Here is a 17,359-nt window from a genome sequence, read left to right on the forward strand (position 1 = left end):
GACCTAGACTATGCATGTCATTCTTCACAACCTCACCTATGGTCATTTTAGGCCTGCCCCTAGCTCTTTTAGCTCCTTCAATTGGCATTAGGTCACTTCTCCTTACTGGGGCATCCCCAGCCTTCGTTGTACATGGCCAAACCACCTCAGGCGACATTCTCGGAGCTTGTCGCTGATTAGGGTGACTCCCACATATGCTCTAACACGTTCGTTCCTTTCTTTATCCTTCCTAGTTTTGCCGCACATCCATCTTAACATCCTCATCTCTACAACACATAGCTTCGCTATATGGCACTTCTTAATTGCCCAACATTCTGCCCCATACATCACAGCCAGTCAGACAACAGTCCTGTAAAACTTTCCTTTAAGCTTTAACGGAATGTGTCGGTCACACAGAATTCCGGTCGCACCTCTCCACTTCATCCATCCTACTTTAATTCTTTGTGAGACATCATCATCTATGTCACCTTCTTTGTGTATGATAAACCCCAGTTATCTGAAATAAAAGAACACTATCCGGGAGTATAAAGATCCGAAGTGCCACGACAGAGGGCAAGGTCTCTTATATCCATGCTTAGAGGCATAATCTTCTCGATGTTGGATATGGAATAGGCTATATAAGGCCGCTTCTTAGGAAAAGAAGGGGAGCTAGAACCGCGCCGATGGTAAACACGAAGGAGGGGACGAGGGACAATACGCGGATGAAGAAGATCAGGGAGGGCCATGGGCTGGGGCGTAATAGGGGTTAACGCTGCACTAGAGGGGTGAGCCAGAGAAGGGTGGGCCAAGATAGAAGGGTTAGAGGAAGAGGACGATGTGCCTAAAGAGTTAAAGGAGGGAATTAATGGGCCGGTTAGAGGAGCTGGCCCATTTAGGAAATTAGAATTCAAAGACGGAAGGGTGGAGGGTAGATTAGGAATGGAGAGAGACTAGGGGCCTACCCGAGGGGTATCTATGGCGAGAGGCAAGAGACTGGGGTTAGAGGATCAAGAACTTCCAGAAGATGCGACTAGAAAAGGTAAGAGGGGGTGGGGAGGAAAGGCGAGAGACATGTGTCGGGGGCATTGTCAAGCAAAAGCGACCAGACAAGGCATCAACCACTGAGATAGAATTTGCCTCAGGGGCTACACCGACTCACATGGGGGGAGAATTGATGAGAATCGTCAGTCTCTTCTTCTTGTTGGACCATTTGTAGGGACGGGGCGCCCGATGCATATTCCTCGTCGATTCTCTGAGGGGGGCGATGTCTCGAGGAACAAGGATTCAGAGTCTCTACAGCGCAGAAGAGATCACCATTGACATCAGGTTGCAAAGTTGAGAGACGGTTGTTACTAGAGTTCCTTACTGGATTATTGACCAGCGGAAGGGACTGACAGTCCGAAGAGTGCCCCAAGGAAGAGCCAGAAGCCGACTTTTCTCGAATTCACTGCCTTCTCCGGTGACGGTAGAGAGACCGACCACGATAAGGATTTTGGGACCCAGAAAGGGGGTTTGAGTCATGGGAAGGAGGCAGGACAGGAGTTGGGAATGGTCTCAGGGGAGGCGGAGGAGGGTGGTGGTTAATGGGCTTAGGGGGTGGTGGAAGAGTTGGGAACAGAAGGATCATCATAAGGGGCTTTGTCAGTTATAATGGGAGAGCAGAGATTAGGATGGTGACCAAAAAGTTTGCAGACCAGGCAGTGGGGAGGGGTCCATTCGTATGCGATTTCTTGATGAAACGAGAAGTGGTCTCCATCATGAACCGTAATGGATGTAGGCAAGGGTCAGAACTCTCAACCCATATACGAGCAAAAGCTAGGATATCTTATCTTTTGGTTCTACCATCCAAGTAGAGAGGGGTCCCAATGATAGAACCAATGATGCTGAGGCCTTCTGTGCACCAAAAGTGGAGGGGAAGACCAGGAAGTAATACCCACAGAGGAATGGTATTTAAGTCAACACGATGCAGTTGGAGTTGACAGTTCCATTAATGGAGAAAAAGGGTTTTCTGACCAACTTGCCATGGTCCTCTATCCAGAGCTCGTAGCTTATCTTGTTCATCGGAGAACTTGAAGATGAAGAAACCGTTGGCCATCAAGTAAGTCTCTAAATTACCTTGTAATCTCCATTGTTTTATGAGGGAGAACTTGATGATATAGAAAGGTGGTTGACTTCCAATGAAGTAGCCAACTAGTGAGTTGAGTCAGAGAGAGGCCTCATCGTCCAATACCTCAACTAGATAGTGAGCAACCTTGGAGCTCCCAACTATTGCAGGGGTGACAAAGTGAAGAGGAAGACCTTCCCGAGAGGACACATGGGTTTGGCTGAATAGAGCACTCCAGGCCAAGCCAGACAGGGGAGGGGAAGGGGAAGAAGAGGGGCAGGGGGAGGAGGAGATGGTGGGTGAGAAGGGGACCTGGGTGGTGACGGCACCACCCCAGGAATGCCAGCGATGGCCGAAGTTCACCAAACCATGTTAGAAGAAGACGGAAGAGGGCCCACTAGATTTTAATTGAAGGGAATCTAGGTTTTGAAGAGGGAAAAAGAAGAGGAAACTGGAAAGTCCAGGCCTCCTACATTTACTGGTGTGGTGTGGTTGGCCTTCCCAAGGCCACCATTAGAACAGTAGAGTCCATCATGTGCTCCTTCCTTTAGAAAGGAACTGACTCATCTAGATTCCTTCACCCAATTAGATGGTCCTCTATTTGCCTCCCAAAATCAGAAGGGGGGTTGGGGCTAAGAAGGATCAAGGATTCTAACCTTGTTAGCACCTTAAATCTCATTTGGAAACTTGCCTCAAAGAAGAAGAACATCTGAATTTCTTGCGTTTATGCAGGGCCACTTCACAGAGATAGTATATGGTCTGTTGCTGCTTCCTCTGATGCTTCCTGGGTTTGGCGTAGGATCCTGCAGATCAGACACCTTGCTATTGATGTCATTTCCTCTAGGATTGATGATGGTCTTTCTACCTCCCTCTGGCATGACAAGTGGCACCCTTTTTATGTCCTCTCTGCAGTAGTGAGTTCCAGGCTCATTTACTCTTCAAGCCTTGGCAGAGATTTTCATTGGTAGCCTCCATCATTTCCCAAGTCTTGGTGTTAGAGTTTATGTACTAGGGGTACTTTAGTACATGTCTATGTCATAAGTCACTAGAGTTGTATTTTTAACTTTTATTTCTGTTTCTCTTTTACCTCCCAAGGAAGGTCCTTATAATTTCATAAGAATGGTTTAATGAAGTAAATGGATGTTGTCTACTCTCTAGGCCCCTCCTGGTCCTTCCTTTCCAACTATGCCCACTCTCCTAGCGGCCGAATCTGGATTCTTAGGGATCCCTCCAAATTCCATATATCGGTCTCCTCCTCCTCCTCCCAATTCCTTCATCTCAGCATTTCTGACCACCTCCACAACCATCTTTTCTTTTCACCATGGTTTACGCCTTCAATCGTCACCCTGATAGGATTCCTCTTTGGGATGACATCCGTTCCATTTCCTCGTCTGTGGGCTCCTCTCCTTGGGGCATTGGAGGCGACTTCAATGTCGTCTGTTATAGTCATGAAAAGTTGGGTGGCTCCCTCATCGACCACCAAGCCGTTGAAGCTTTCAATTCTTGTCTCGAGGATTCTGGGCTTGAGGACCTTAGATGGTCGGGTGCTGATCTCTCTTGGCACAATAAGCGCTCTGGCATCAATAGAGTAGCTTGCAAGCTGGATTGAGTCCTCGTCAATGAACCTTGGCTCTCCTCCCTTCCATCCTCTTATGCCTTCTTTGACCTCCCTGGCCTTTCAGACCACTCCCCCATATCTCTTTTTGTCCTCCCCTTCTTATCCTTTGGCCCCAAACCCTTCAAGTTTTTTGACATGTGGTCCTCCCACCTTGGCTTCCTCCCTATTGTCCAAGCCGCTTGGGACATTCCTGTCCATTCCTTCTCCTCCCCTCTCCTCGCCTTCTCCAAAAAGCTCAAAAATGTCAAACTGGCCCTCAAATCTTGGAACTCCATTTGGGACACAGTCGGCAAGCTAGCTTTTTGTGCTTCCATTTCTCACATTTGGATGGAACGTAATCTTAGAAGATGGACATCCAACTCTCACTCTTTGGATAAAATTTGGAATGCCATCTCCTTTGACATCAACTCCAAGATTGCTTCCCTCCTCCACCTTCTTGTAAGGGATTCCCCAAGGAACAGGCTCATTGTCGTCTCCTGGCTTCTCCCCCCCTCTTTATTGTAGCCGGCCCCTTCTCTTTAGCTGGCTAGCTTCCCTCCCCCTTTCTTCTCTTTCCCTTCTTTTCTTTCTTTGGCCCTAAGGCTTGTATATTCTCTCCTTTTCCTTCGCAATATAATTTTTATTCATCCAAAAAAAAAAAAAGTTAATTTATAAGTTTTTTAGTCTCTAATGAATTTTTACGTTCTTATATGTCATGAAATTACTAGTATGCTTATTTCAGTTATTTGACAGAATGACTAGTAGGAGGAATCCAGCAGCAGCATTTACATTGGTTTACATATATACTGATATAAAAAATTAACAAATCAAAACACATTCATAATGTATCTGTAAATCATTGCACTTTCTTGTGAGGGTATGCGTGTGTGTGCATACTGATTTATGCTTTTGCTTATGACAGGATTTCAGTTGCCAAAACAAAAGATAGGGTGTGTGCCAAATTAGAATCATGGAGTACATCAGCGCCAAAAGGTTTTAAAATAAACAAGGCTACAATAGAAGATATGGAGTGTCACTTTAGTATACGGCAAAATAGAATGGCTAGGATAGATGACAAGGAATACCTCAAACGATACAACAACTACTCAGCCTTATCCCAACTAAATGGGAAAATAACTCAAACGATAATATTCAATATTTAGGTTCAACCATTAATAAAGATAGATAAATACAAGAAGATGTTAATCATAAAATTGGAGCGAGGTGGATGAAGATGAGAGTTGCTTCTGTAGTACATAAGATAGACACATCCTGTTAAAACTAAAATTTTCCACATGACATCCATAAAATGAGCAGTATGTTATATAGAGTTGAATGTTGAGCACAAAAGAAAAGTTGTACAGGGTAAAGGAGATAAGTTGGAAGAGAGTAGTGGTTGACTGGTGGTTGGGGGCATGTGCAATAAGGCCATTGAGTATCAGTAGAAGTAGGTTGAAAATGATTTCGTTTGAAGTAGTAAAACGGTTATTAATGGATGCAAGTTAAGAATGAACATGGTTTGAAGGAGAGTTGAATGGCGAAATAGGATTTGTGAGGCCAACCCAATTTAGTTGGAACAAGGTTTTGTAGAGTTAAAAAAATGCAAAATTTATTGTTTTTGTAATTAATTTAACAAAGTTGAACAATATAGTTTTTGCTTCTCGATATAGTCAACAATTCATCAAAAGAAAAGGAAAAACACAAAATATAGAAAATATTTTAAAAAAAATCTGAAAATTTTTGGTATTTTGGGATATGGATGAAATTATTTTAATCCATTTTTTTATGCTTCTTGCTTGGTAAATTAAAAACTCATTTATTAGTTTGTTTTTTCTTTATTTCACGTCTAAATATCTCCTCAGATGATGGTTTATCTCTCCTTGTCATGTGCCATATTCCTTCAAAATCATGTCAGAAAACATTAATTCATAATTAGGTGTCAACATTATTTAATTTAGGTGATATAAATTCATAAGAAAGTTGTAGAATTTCCACATTTTATACCCAAGGGTGACACAATATAGCCAAAAAGTAGTCCATAAGGAAATGTGGTATACCTGTTCCTGTTCTTCATCACAATATCCAAGCAATGAAACCAGGTTTCGGTGATGCAACCTTGACAAAATTTCTATTTCTGTTAAGAATTCCTTTTGACCTTGTAAGGATCCTTCGTGAGCACGCTTAATGGCCACAATTGTTTTGTCAGGTAAGATGCCTTTGTAAACCTTCCCATAACCTCCTTGACCAACTTGAGCTGAGTCACTAAACTTGCCTGTAGCAAGCGCCATTTCTTTAAAGGTAAAGTCCTTCACGCCATCAATTTTGACTGAACTTCTTGATGCTATAATAAGTAAAACTAGTGCCTCAAATTCATTGCTAAAAGGTGGACAAAATTAGATATTTGGCTGACTATATATCTTCAATAATACAAGAGGAACTTACATGCTCGTTCTCTTGACATGTGATGGTAGCTTGTTGCGCGTCTTCTAGTGACAAGAATTGCAACGAGACAAACAGAAACTGAAACTACACAAGCAACTGACCCTAATACAATACCAGCCAGCACACCCTTGCTTATCAATGAGCTTTGGGGCTCAGAAGCCACTATAACAATAAGTAGAATCATGTAAGATGTACATGTAAAACTAACTGTTCTTATTCTCAGGGAATCTATACCCTCTTTTTTTCACATTTCTGTTTATGTAAAACTTTATCTATGAACTAATTACTAAAAACAAAAGTACAAAAGTAAAAAATGACAAATTAGATGAATACATATGTCATAAGCCATTTAGCCAATATACTTTCAAGAAACATAATGATATTAAAAGATGAATGACCATAACTACAAAAATAAAGGAAAAATTACCAGGCTTGAAATGGTTCTGAAGATATTTTTATAAATAATATTAAAAACCAAGAGGTTCCTATAAGAATAATTATTAAGTATCTGGCTAATCAAGAACTACAAATGCTTCCTTTATTTTTGTTTTCTCATTTCTTTCTACCTAGAAAAAAAACCCTACCATGTAATAGTTGAAAAAAAATATTCCTTATATTAATATTTGTTAGCAGAACAGTTTAGAATGCAATGCTTGAATGATGAATGTGATCATCAAGCCCTCTTATTTATAATATTGAAAGAATGGACAGAGTTACAAATAAGCCCCCTCATGGCAGACTCTACTAGCTATGAGGGGGAAAACCCCAAAATACCCTTTCGGGTTACATCACTCAACACTCCCCCTCAAGTTGGTGCATAGATATCACACATGCCCAACTTGACCAAATTAGGATGAAACATTTTTCCACTCAATCCTTTAGTGAAGACATCAGCAAGCTGATCACCTGACTTCACAAAAGGTATACAAATCTGTCCACTTTCTAACTGCTCCTTGATGAAGTATCTGTCAACCTCCACGTGCTTGGTACGGTCATACTGCACTGGATTGTGGGCAATGCTAATTGCTGCCTTAATGTCACAAAACAACATCATGGACGATGAACAGAACCACTAAGATCTTGAAGTAAACTTTAAAGCCCTAATAACTCACAGATTCCTTGGGCCATAGCACGGAACTCTGCTTCAGCACTAGCCTTGCCACAACATTTTGTTTCTTGCTATGCCACGTGACAAGGTTACCTCCTACAAACGTAAAATAGCTTGAAGTAGATTTCCGATCAGGATTACCACCCTAGTCAGCATTAGTGTAGGCCTCAATACGAAGATGATCATGTGGAGACAAAAAAATCCCTTTTCCTGGAGCTGACTTCAAGTAATGGAGAATATGAAGAACAACAACCATATGAGTGGAGTAGGGATCATACATTAACTGACTGACCAAATTCACTGCAAATGCAATGTCTGGTCTAGTATGGGAGAGGTAGATCAATTTTCCTACCAATCGTTGATAACATCCCTTATCAACAGGATTAACATCTTTCTCTTTCAAACGAGTAGTAGCTTCCAAAGGAGTATCAGAAGGATGACACCCTAACAAACCAGTCTCTGAGAGAAGATCCTAAACATACTTCCTTTTGGAGAGAAAAATGCCTTTGGAAGAACGGGCAACTTCATTCCCAAGGAAGTACCTTAGCTGTTCTAGATCTTTTATTTCAAATTATCGTCCCAAGAAAATCTTCAGGTGAGAAATCTCATCAGCATCATTGTCAGTCACAACTATGTCATCGACATAGACTATAAGAATAATTTTATCTCCACAACGCTTGATGAACAAGGTATGATCAGCATTACTCTGTTTGTACCCTACAAAAATCATGGCTTTATGGAACCTTACAAACCAAGCCCGAGGGGACTGCTTCAGCCCATATAATCCCACTTCAGTCTGCAGACCTTCCCATGAGTTTTGTCACACGAAAAACCTGGAGGAATCTCCATATAAACTTCCTCTTCAAGCTCTCCATGAAGAAAGACATTTTTTTTTACGTCCATTTGCTGCAATCCCAACCCAGATTGACAACATATGACAATAAAACCCGAACAATGTTCAACTTTGCAACTGGGGCAAAAGTCTCTGGATAGTCGATCCCATAGGTTTGAGTAAACCCCTTGGCCACAAGTCTTGCCTTATATCTATCTACTGATCCATCTATCTTCTGCTTGACTATAAATACCCATTTATAGCTGACTGGTCTCTTGCCCGGAGGAAGAACCACTAACTCCCACGACTCATTTTTGGATAAGGCTTTCATCTCTTCCATCATGGTTGCTTTCCACTTTGGATCTGCAATTGCCTCCTGCCACTTTTGTGGAATAGAAACAGACGAAAGAGAAGAAACAAAGGCATGATAGGAAGAAGACAAGGAATCACAGGAAACAACATTGGAGATGGGATGTTGGGTAAAGGACATAATGCTTTTACGAACAACAATAGGTAATTCAAGGGAAGGATCCTTACCAGATGGAGTAACAGGCTCTGGATCAAGGTCTAGAGATTGGAGAAGGGGTACAGTAGTGGTGGTAGTCTCAACTTGCTCCTTGTGCTTAGGGATCTAGGTATAAACTTTATCAACATGAATTTGACTTATAGGCCTACAAACAAATTGCTCCCCATGAACAAAAATTGAACTAGAGGCTGGAGCAGATGGCTCCCCCTGAACAGGAACTGGTAGTATAGTAGGCACAACTTCAATACCCAAAGAATCATGCTCCCCCTGAAGAGGTGGCTGTGAATAATACGCTAGGGATTCATGGAAGACAAAGTCCAAAGTGACCAAAGTACGCCGGGTAGGAGGGTAATAACACTTGTATCCTTTTCGGGTAGCTGAGTAACCCAAAAAGATACACCGAATGCCACGAGGATCAAGCTTGCCATAAGGATGATGGTTACGAACATAGCAAACACAGCCAAATATCTTCGGTGGAACAACAAAAGAAGAGGAAACCTGGAGAATGTCTGTAGGTGCATGACCATCAAGAACACGGGTAGGCATGCGATTTATCAAGTAGGCAGCTATAAGGACAGCATCACTCGAGTATTGAGAAGGAACAGGCCGTGCAAACATAATAGCGCTAGCAACTTCCACGAGAAGACGATTTTTTCTTTTAGCCACTCCATTCTGGGCAGGAGTGTTGACACAGCTGGTCTGATGAAGTATCCCATTATCAGCCAAATATGTTTGGAACAGACCCTCCATGCATTCTCTACCATTGTTACTACGCAGAATTTTTAGAATTGCATTGAATTGGGTCTAAACCATACAGTGAAAGAGCTGAAAACATCGAAAAACTTCACTATTGTGCTGCATCATGTATACCCAGGTGGTACGAGTATAACAGTCAACAAAAGTAACAAACCATCGATGACTAGAAATGGATGTACAACGGGCAGGACCCCACAGATCAATATGAACTAAAGCAAAAGGGGAAACACTTCTTTTGTTTAAAGGGAAATAACTGGAACGAGTCTATTTAGCTAAAACACTAGCCTCGAATAAAAACTCACCCGTTTTATAATCTTTGACTAATTGAGGAAATAAAAAGGCTAAAGTTCGAAGAGGAGGATTGCCGAGCTGACAATGCCATAGGCGGAGATCAGGAGACGAGGCTGAGTGTAACTGATGAGCTGGAGATGAAGCTGGCGGAAGAGAAGTCTGACCCGTGTCAAGTAAGCAAGGACCACCATGTACCTTACCACCCCCAATCGTCGTCCCTTTCACCAGATCCCATATGACACAATGAGAAGGAAAAAAGGTTATTTTGCAATTTAAATCTTTGGTAAGACTACTAATTGAAAGAAGATTAGTAGAGAAAGAGGGAACATGCAAAACAAAAGATAATGTAAGGGTAGGAGAGCAGCGAATAGAACCCTTTCTAGATATAGAAGAAAAGGAACCATTAGCCACACGAACAGTGTCTTTCCCGGAAGTGGGAGAATACTGGTGAAAAATATGGGAGGAACCAGTCATGTGGTCAATAGCACCGGAGTCTATAATCCAGGGACTGTAGTCTAGAGATAGCCAATGCACAATGACTACCGACTGGAATACCTAAAGCACAGTGAGAACCAGAAGGGGCAGCATGTGCAGATGCTGGAGCAGGTGAAGCTGGAGAGGCCTTTAACATGTGACGGAAAGTTAGAAGTTCATCCGGAGTGAGACTAATGTCTGTAGTAGGGGCAACAATAGTAGTGTCAGTGTGATTAGCCTTGGACTTGGACTTCCCACAACTACATTTCGCCTCAAAGTCAGCAGGTTTCCCATGTAATTTTCAGCAAGTAGCCTTAGTGTGATAGGGTTTGTTGCAGTGTTCACACTTTACAAGCTCCTTGGATGAAGAATTGCCATAAGGTATGGGAATGGGAGTAGGGCTGGAACCAGCTTGTAAAGCAGATCTATCAACAGTGGAAGTGTGCAACATAGCAGCCCGATGAGTTTCCTCAATATGGACCAAAGCAAAGGACTGCTCTAATGTAGGGAAAGGAGATCGGCTAAGCACTTGCACACGAATAGGATCATATTTAACATTCAGACTTGCCAAGAAGTCATAGACACGAATTTTGTCCACGTGTTTACGATAGGCAGTAATATCAGCTGCAGTGGAAGGCCGCAAATCTGAGTAGTGATCCAATCGCTGCCATAAACTCTTTAGGGCAGCATAGTATTTAGAGACCAACAATTCCTTATGTGTGGTGTCATGAACCTTCTTTCAAATCTCATACACCTGAGCATCATTCCCTACTTGCCCATAAGTCTCCTTGGTAGCACTCCATATTTGATGGGCTGTATCCAATAATAAATAATTGCTAGAGAGATCAGGTTGCATAGAGTGCAGCAAATAGGACATCACCATAGCATCATTGGAAACCCATCGATCCTGAAGAGGAACCTGTTTTGGATGACATGTGTCACTGCCAATAATATGTCCAGTAAGACCTCGACCAGCAATGGTCAAATAAGTAGATCTGGACCACATTAAGTAATTTGTTCCATCGAGTTTAATAGGAGCAGCGAAAGGTAGATACTTAGTCCTTGTCTGTCCGTCAATCCCAGATGTAGCAGTAGTAAGATCTGAACCAGACATACTTGCATAAACCAATCAACAGAACCAGCAAGGGATGGATAAATAACTCAACAGAACGATCATAGTTCAAAATCTCGATCGAGATTTCGGAAATTTCGGATATTTCGAGCTGCTTGAAACGAAATGCTACTTCGAATCGAAAAAATACAATATCTCGAGCGAAATTCTCGAAATTTCGTGATACCTCGAATTTTTCGTCAAACCCCTTTATATAAAAGACCACATTTCGTCAGTCTCGGTCGAAACGAGACTTCAAAACAGCTCTAGTTTTTTGGTTTTTGCTCATTTCTTCTCCATTCTTCCACTTCCCATTTGAATCCTTGCCGCATCTATGCCGAAACCACTTGGAGAACACAAGATTCAAACTTCTTAGCACATCTGTGAAGCCTTTCCACTACTCCAGGTAAAACCATATTCTCAAAATTGGTTTTTTTTAGGGAAATGCATGATCAATAATTCAATATGTTTGTTTGTGATGAAATAAATATATGTTAGACACCGGAAGCCGATCTACAACTTCACAGTGTCGAAAACACCATTTTGGGTGACTATTTTTGCAATTTGAACATTTAAATGTGTTTATATAGCCTAAAATGGGGTTTCCATGAAGTTTCAGGCCTTAACTTGGCCTAAAACCCACCGAAATGACCTACCGAAACATACCAGAAAAATACAATATTTCGATCAGCCCGAAATACCGAAACGAAACGAGTTCTCGAACAATGGCAAGGATCGATGCAGCCAGCCAAAGAGGAACCAGAAAAAAATAGATCGATATTTGGAGAAATCGATCCTAGGAAGAGAAGACCTGAATTTTGCAAAATCTCAGTAGATGTTGCTGATATTAAGGTCAAGTGCTCCTATGGTATGGATAAAATACCCCTCAAAATATCTGCAAGAGGTGACAACCCTAACCCTAAAATCAATAAGTGTCAGAGTTTAAGAAAACCCTAAAAGTTGAGATTGATGTAGGGTAGGGGAATTCAGTTGTTGATGAAGACTTGTTATGGATGCTGTCCAAGGCTGCTAGAATGGATCTCCAATACAAACAATCAATCTCCAGTGGTGATAGAGACTTGGTCTTCAAGATAGAATCTCCAAAAATCGCAGAAGAAAGGGAGGCAGCAGCTATTGCATAAAGAACTTCTTTATATCATTGATTGAAGAGGTATGATGGAGGGCAGCAACTAGATCATTTCATCACCTCATTAGTGCTGCCCTTTAATAAGGGTGAAAAACCAGAAAAAAGGAGAAGAAGAGGCCGAGAGAAAGAGAAAAGAAGAGGAAGAGAAAGAGAAACGATGGGGGGGGGGGGTTGTTCTGAAACCCAGATTATTTAGCTCTGATACCATGTTAGCAGAACAGTTTAGAATGCAATGCTTGAATGATGAATGTGATCATCAAGCCGTCTTATTTATAATATTGAAAGAATGGACATAATTACAAATAAACCCCCTCATTGCCGACTCTACTAGCTATGGGGGGAAAACCTCAAAATACCCTTTCGGATTACATCACTCAACAATATTTAATAACCAAAGTCAAATGACAATTGAAATGATAATATAACACAAGCCAAGTTTGATGCAATACTTCATTAAAATAATGAAAGTTTTGTCCACCAATAATACTACAGCACTTCTCTAACTGTCCAAACATGAGGCGCTTATAACCTTTATGCCAGATGTTATGTTCATTCTAATTGCAGTCACCACTATGAGATTCAAAATATAACCAATGGTACTTTTGTGCAATGAAAATATTGTAGTTTTCAGCATTCCTATAAAAAAAAATGTCACCTTGATGTTCTTAAGAAATCACAGATGAGTAATTTAATCAAATTTCAACAACATTTGATGCTCAAGAAGATTCCAGTCATCCAATAGCCTCGAAAAACATACCACTAGAATAAGGCCACAAAAGAGTGAAGTTGAGCAGATCATATGGTCCAAAAAAGTTGTCAGGAGGAAATTTCCATGTTGTAAACATGTGCCTGACCCGTAGAACCTCACTTCTATTAAATTCATTTGAGCGGTATGTAGGGAAAATCTTCAAGTGCATCCTTAGCCTGCAGCCTGGTTCCCAGATAAAATAATTAACAAATACCTGATAAAGTTCCAAATTGAGGGAATTAGCCAGATACGTCTTAAATTGATGTTCATGAGGAGGAAAATTTGAGAAGCTTGGACTCTTCAGACGATAATCAATTTTAAGAGGTGCTGCACAATAGCATTGCTTGGAAGATGCTGGAACATATTCAAAGAAATCTGCAGGACATGCTTGGATCAGACAACCACTTGATTGGTTGGTTGAGTTGCCACTTGTATTTCTGCCTCCAACTTCATATCCACAGAAGTATGTTATGTTTGCTTGACTTGCATGTTGACAGAAAGGATTGTCTCGAAGGCTGAAGAACAAAGATATCAAAGTTGGTAATGTAAATTGGCAGGAGGATTAATACTTTTTTAAAAAAAAACTCTACAATTAAGTAATTTTTTTCAACATCAGAAACCATTATAACTATTCTAAAACTCATTGGAACTCGCCAGGTTAGACAATCAAACATGGCCAAATCTGCGCTGGATCAACTTACCTGTCAGAAAACAGAAAGATTCAACAGACACAGCTTGAGCAGTTCAATGGTAAGGCCATATGCTTGAACAATTGACCTGACCAAGTTTCTTTTACAGGAAGATGGCCATGCTGGGTTTTGAAGCACTACTGATTGAATCACATACATTGATCCTTAATTAGAAGGTTTCAAGACAATTTTAATTTTACTTGTTTATGATATTTATGTATTGATGAAATGTCATTGGAATCATTGGGGGTGTAGGATAGGCTCTGGTGGCGCAGGTTAAGAAGTGGGGTCTTGTAGGGTTTTGCAATGGCGTCGTCTCCCTCTCGGGAGGCTCGCCCCCCTGATTCTGGTAGTGGGGGGGCCCCCTTTGCCTCAGCCTGTCTCCTTTGCAGCTGCAGTCTCTCGCTCACTGGCTCCAGAGACAGTTCCAGTGGAGATCAAGAAACCTTCTTCATTCTTTGGGGCTCCAGCAGTCTTCTTTTCTCGGGAGGAGGTTGGTCGATCGGAGCAGGCTTTCTCCTCTTCTTTAATCGCCAAGTGCAGCTATGGTCGACCTACCTTATTTGCGATCAAGTAGTTCCTCCGTAAGACCCTGTTCTTGCAAAGCGAGGTGGTGGTTTCGTTGCTGGATCAGCGGCATGTGCTCCTAAGGTTCTCGGTTCAGGCAGACTTCGTCAAGACTTGGGTGAAGGAGCAAGTTCACGTCCAAGGGTTTCTGTTGCGATTCATGAAATGGACTTCAGGCTTTGTACAAGGGTGGGAGTCACCCTTCGCGCAGATTTGGATCTCGCTTCCTGGTTTGCCGGTGAACTTTTACCAGGGCAACTTTCAACCCTCTATTCCTGGGTCGGTTGGGAAAGTATTGCAGGTGGACAGTGTGACGGTGAACTGCACACGGACGGTGACGGCTAGCTGTTGCATTGATGTTGATCTGAGAGCAGTCCTACCTTCGAGTGTCTGGATAGGCTGTGGTTCAGATGGATTCCACCAAAAGGTAGTGTACGAGCGGCTGCCATCTTATTGCTGTTTTTGTTCGAAGATTGGTCATGCCAAGGAGGAGTGCAGGAAGGCCATGAAGGTAAAATCAAAGGGCGCTGCCAGGCCCCCAGTCGCTACTGAAGATGCTCAGGGTGAGATGCCTGACTCTGGGGCTGCTACTATCTCAACTGGGGCAAATCAAACGGAATTGGGTGTGTGGATCCCTGCTGGAGAGGGCTCCTCGAGGCCGGCCTTTGACCTGCAAGTCAATTCTAGTCGTGGGCCTGGTGGAAGTCATGGTCGTTGGAGGGCTGCTGGTCGAGGAGTCACACGGCAATGAGGCGACGTTGCTGCTGTTGTACCTGTTCCTGTGGCTGAGCCTAATGGCCGAAGTGCTCTTAGCCAGGGTGCTGCGCTATCCGTGGATGAGGGTGGGGGCTTACCTCCGTCAACAGCTCTGGTTGTTGCTGCTCAGAATGTGGTGGTAGCCGAGAAGGTCATCGATGGGGAAGAGGAAACATTGTCACGTGCGAGGGCCCTAGTAGTGCTTGGGGGTGTTGGGGGCTTCAGAGCTTCTTGAAGGGCCATTCGCTCTCGGTCAGTGGAGGCTGGCAGTATCCCTTATTTTGATAAAGGTGCTGCTGGGCCCAGTTGCAGAGATGACACTCTCCTAGATAAAATCCAGCCTGTGGTTGCTGCCCATACAGAGATGATTGAGAATCTGAAGGCGTTTCAGGCCTCTCTTGGTGGGAGAGTGTGCAGGGTGCTGGCAAGATTGGGGGAGGGGGTCTTCTCTCACTTGGGGCCCACTGCAAAGGAGGAACTGAGGCCTGCTTTGGTCTGTGATCCCGTGGTCTATAGAAGGAAACTGCCAAGATGTGCTCGGCTGCCAAGGAGCGCATGGTGGGATTTTGGGGGGAACAAAAAAGTTATGAAGAAGAAGGGAACCCGCCAGCCTCATGCTGGACACCAGCGGCACTTTACTAGGTCAATGGGACCGATTCAAGCACCTGCTGCAACCTCCTCATGAATTGTATTTTTTGGAATGCGAGAGGGGTTGGTAATAAGCCTACCTCTAGGCGGCTGAAGATGTTGATTAGCCTTCATAAAGCCGATATTGTTGCCATTGCGGAGCCCAAGGCACGCTTGATCTTGAGAAGGATAGGTTTGGACTCAATGGTGATCTCAAGGAGAATCTGGATCTTTTGGAGGGCTTCGCTTCAGGTAAAGCTAGTTCAGGAGAACAGGCAGTTTGTTACCTTGGAGTGTCTAGTGGCCGGCTCTAGTCGCTGTCATATCTCGTTTGTTCATGGCTTGTGTTCGACGGCGGAACGAAGGGAGTTGTGGGAGGCTCTTCTTCAGTTTTCTTCTACTTCCAGTCTGCCCTGGGCAGTTGATGGTGATTTCAATGCTGTTCTCATACCTCAAGATAAGGTAGGAGGGAACCCGGCTTGCTCGTTGTCTATGGATGAGTTTGGTGATTTTGTCAGTAACGCGGGGCTCATGGATGCGGGGTATGTGGGCAACTTGTTCACTTGGTCTAATAATCAAAGTGGTTCGAGAAGGGTGCTTGCGAGGCTGGATCGGTTTCTGCTCTCTTCTTCCTGGTTGGCAGCTTCCACGGAGTGTGGTGACCCATTTGAGCCGTATTTGCTCTGATCATGCCCCTTTATGGCTATCCTGCTCTGAGGCCCGAGGCCACCACCCTTCTTGCTTCAAGTTCCAGCAAATGTGGTTGCACCATTCAGAGTTTATGGAGTTTGTTAGGCGACAATGGGAGGTACCTGCAGACGGCTCAGCCTTTTCGGTTTTGTTCTTGAAACTGAAACGTCTTCGCAGTTCTCTTCGGTCTTGGAATAGGGAGGTGTTTGGCAATATCCATCAAAAGTTAGGGATGCTGAAGACGCGGTAAGCAGGGCAGAGGTGTCTGCTGATCAAGCTGCAGATGCATAGTCGAGGGAGGTGCTTAAGGCGGCGTGAAAAACCTTGGAGGGGGTGCTGCTGCAAGAGGAGATTTTCTGGAAGCAAAAATCCAGAATTTCTTAGTTGAAGGAAGGGGACAGGAACACTAAGTTCTTTCATTCTACGCTCGGCATCAGCACGGGGGGATTCACAGGATTCGTGATGGTGATGGCTCCTGGGTCTCGGGACAGGAAGGGGTTCAGACGGTTGCTTTAAGCCATTTCACCGGCATCTTCACGTCTCAGGGCTGTGTGGTGGATGAAGGGTTGCTCTCTATTATTCCCCAGGTAGTTACGGAAGAGGATAACGCAGGGTTGATTGCCTCTCCCTCTTTGGAGGAGGTGAAAAGGGCTGTGTTTTCGCTATCCTGTGATAGTGCCCCAGGCCCAGATGGTTTCTCTGGGTATTTCTTCACGGCCTGTTGGGATGTTGTTTGTAGGGATGTTTGGGTAGTGGTTAGGGAGTTTTTTGAAGGAGGGACGCTTCCCAGGAGCTACACTTCCGCTAATCTGGCGCTTATTCCTAAGAAGGATAACCCTGAGGTAATGTCTGATCTTCGCCCTATCAGTCTCTGCAATTTTTCTTACAAGATTATTGCCAAGATCATTGTGTCCA

The 17,359-nt window shown here is 43.3% G+C and overlaps 1 protein-coding gene across 1 annotated transcript in view; it reads right to left on the reverse strand.

Annotated features, from left to right (window-relative positions):
- Nucleotides 1-17,359, reverse strand: part of LOC122654473 (probable LRR receptor-like serine/threonine-protein kinase At1g06840) — a 130,592-nt gene that overhangs the window by 36,107 nt on the left and 77,126 nt on the right. Inside the window, exons 15-17 of the mRNA XM_043848573.1 lie at nucleotides 13,125-13,630; nucleotides 6,123-6,284; nucleotides 5,738-6,021 (exon numbers count right to left, since the gene is read on the reverse strand). Coding sequence (XP_043704508.1) covers nucleotides 5,738-6,021; nucleotides 6,123-6,284; nucleotides 13,125-13,630 — 952 coding nt within the window. The remainder of the gene's footprint in view (nucleotides 1-5,737; nucleotides 6,022-6,122; nucleotides 6,285-13,124; nucleotides 13,631-17,359) is intronic.

This window comes from Telopea speciosissima, chromosome 3 (assembly GCF_018873765.1).
Source record: "Telopea speciosissima isolate NSW1024214 ecotype Mountain lineage chromosome 3, Tspe_v1, whole genome shotgun sequence".
In the NCBI taxonomy this organism is placed as follows: domain Eukaryota; kingdom Viridiplantae; phylum Streptophyta; class Magnoliopsida; order Proteales; family Proteaceae; genus Telopea; species Telopea speciosissima.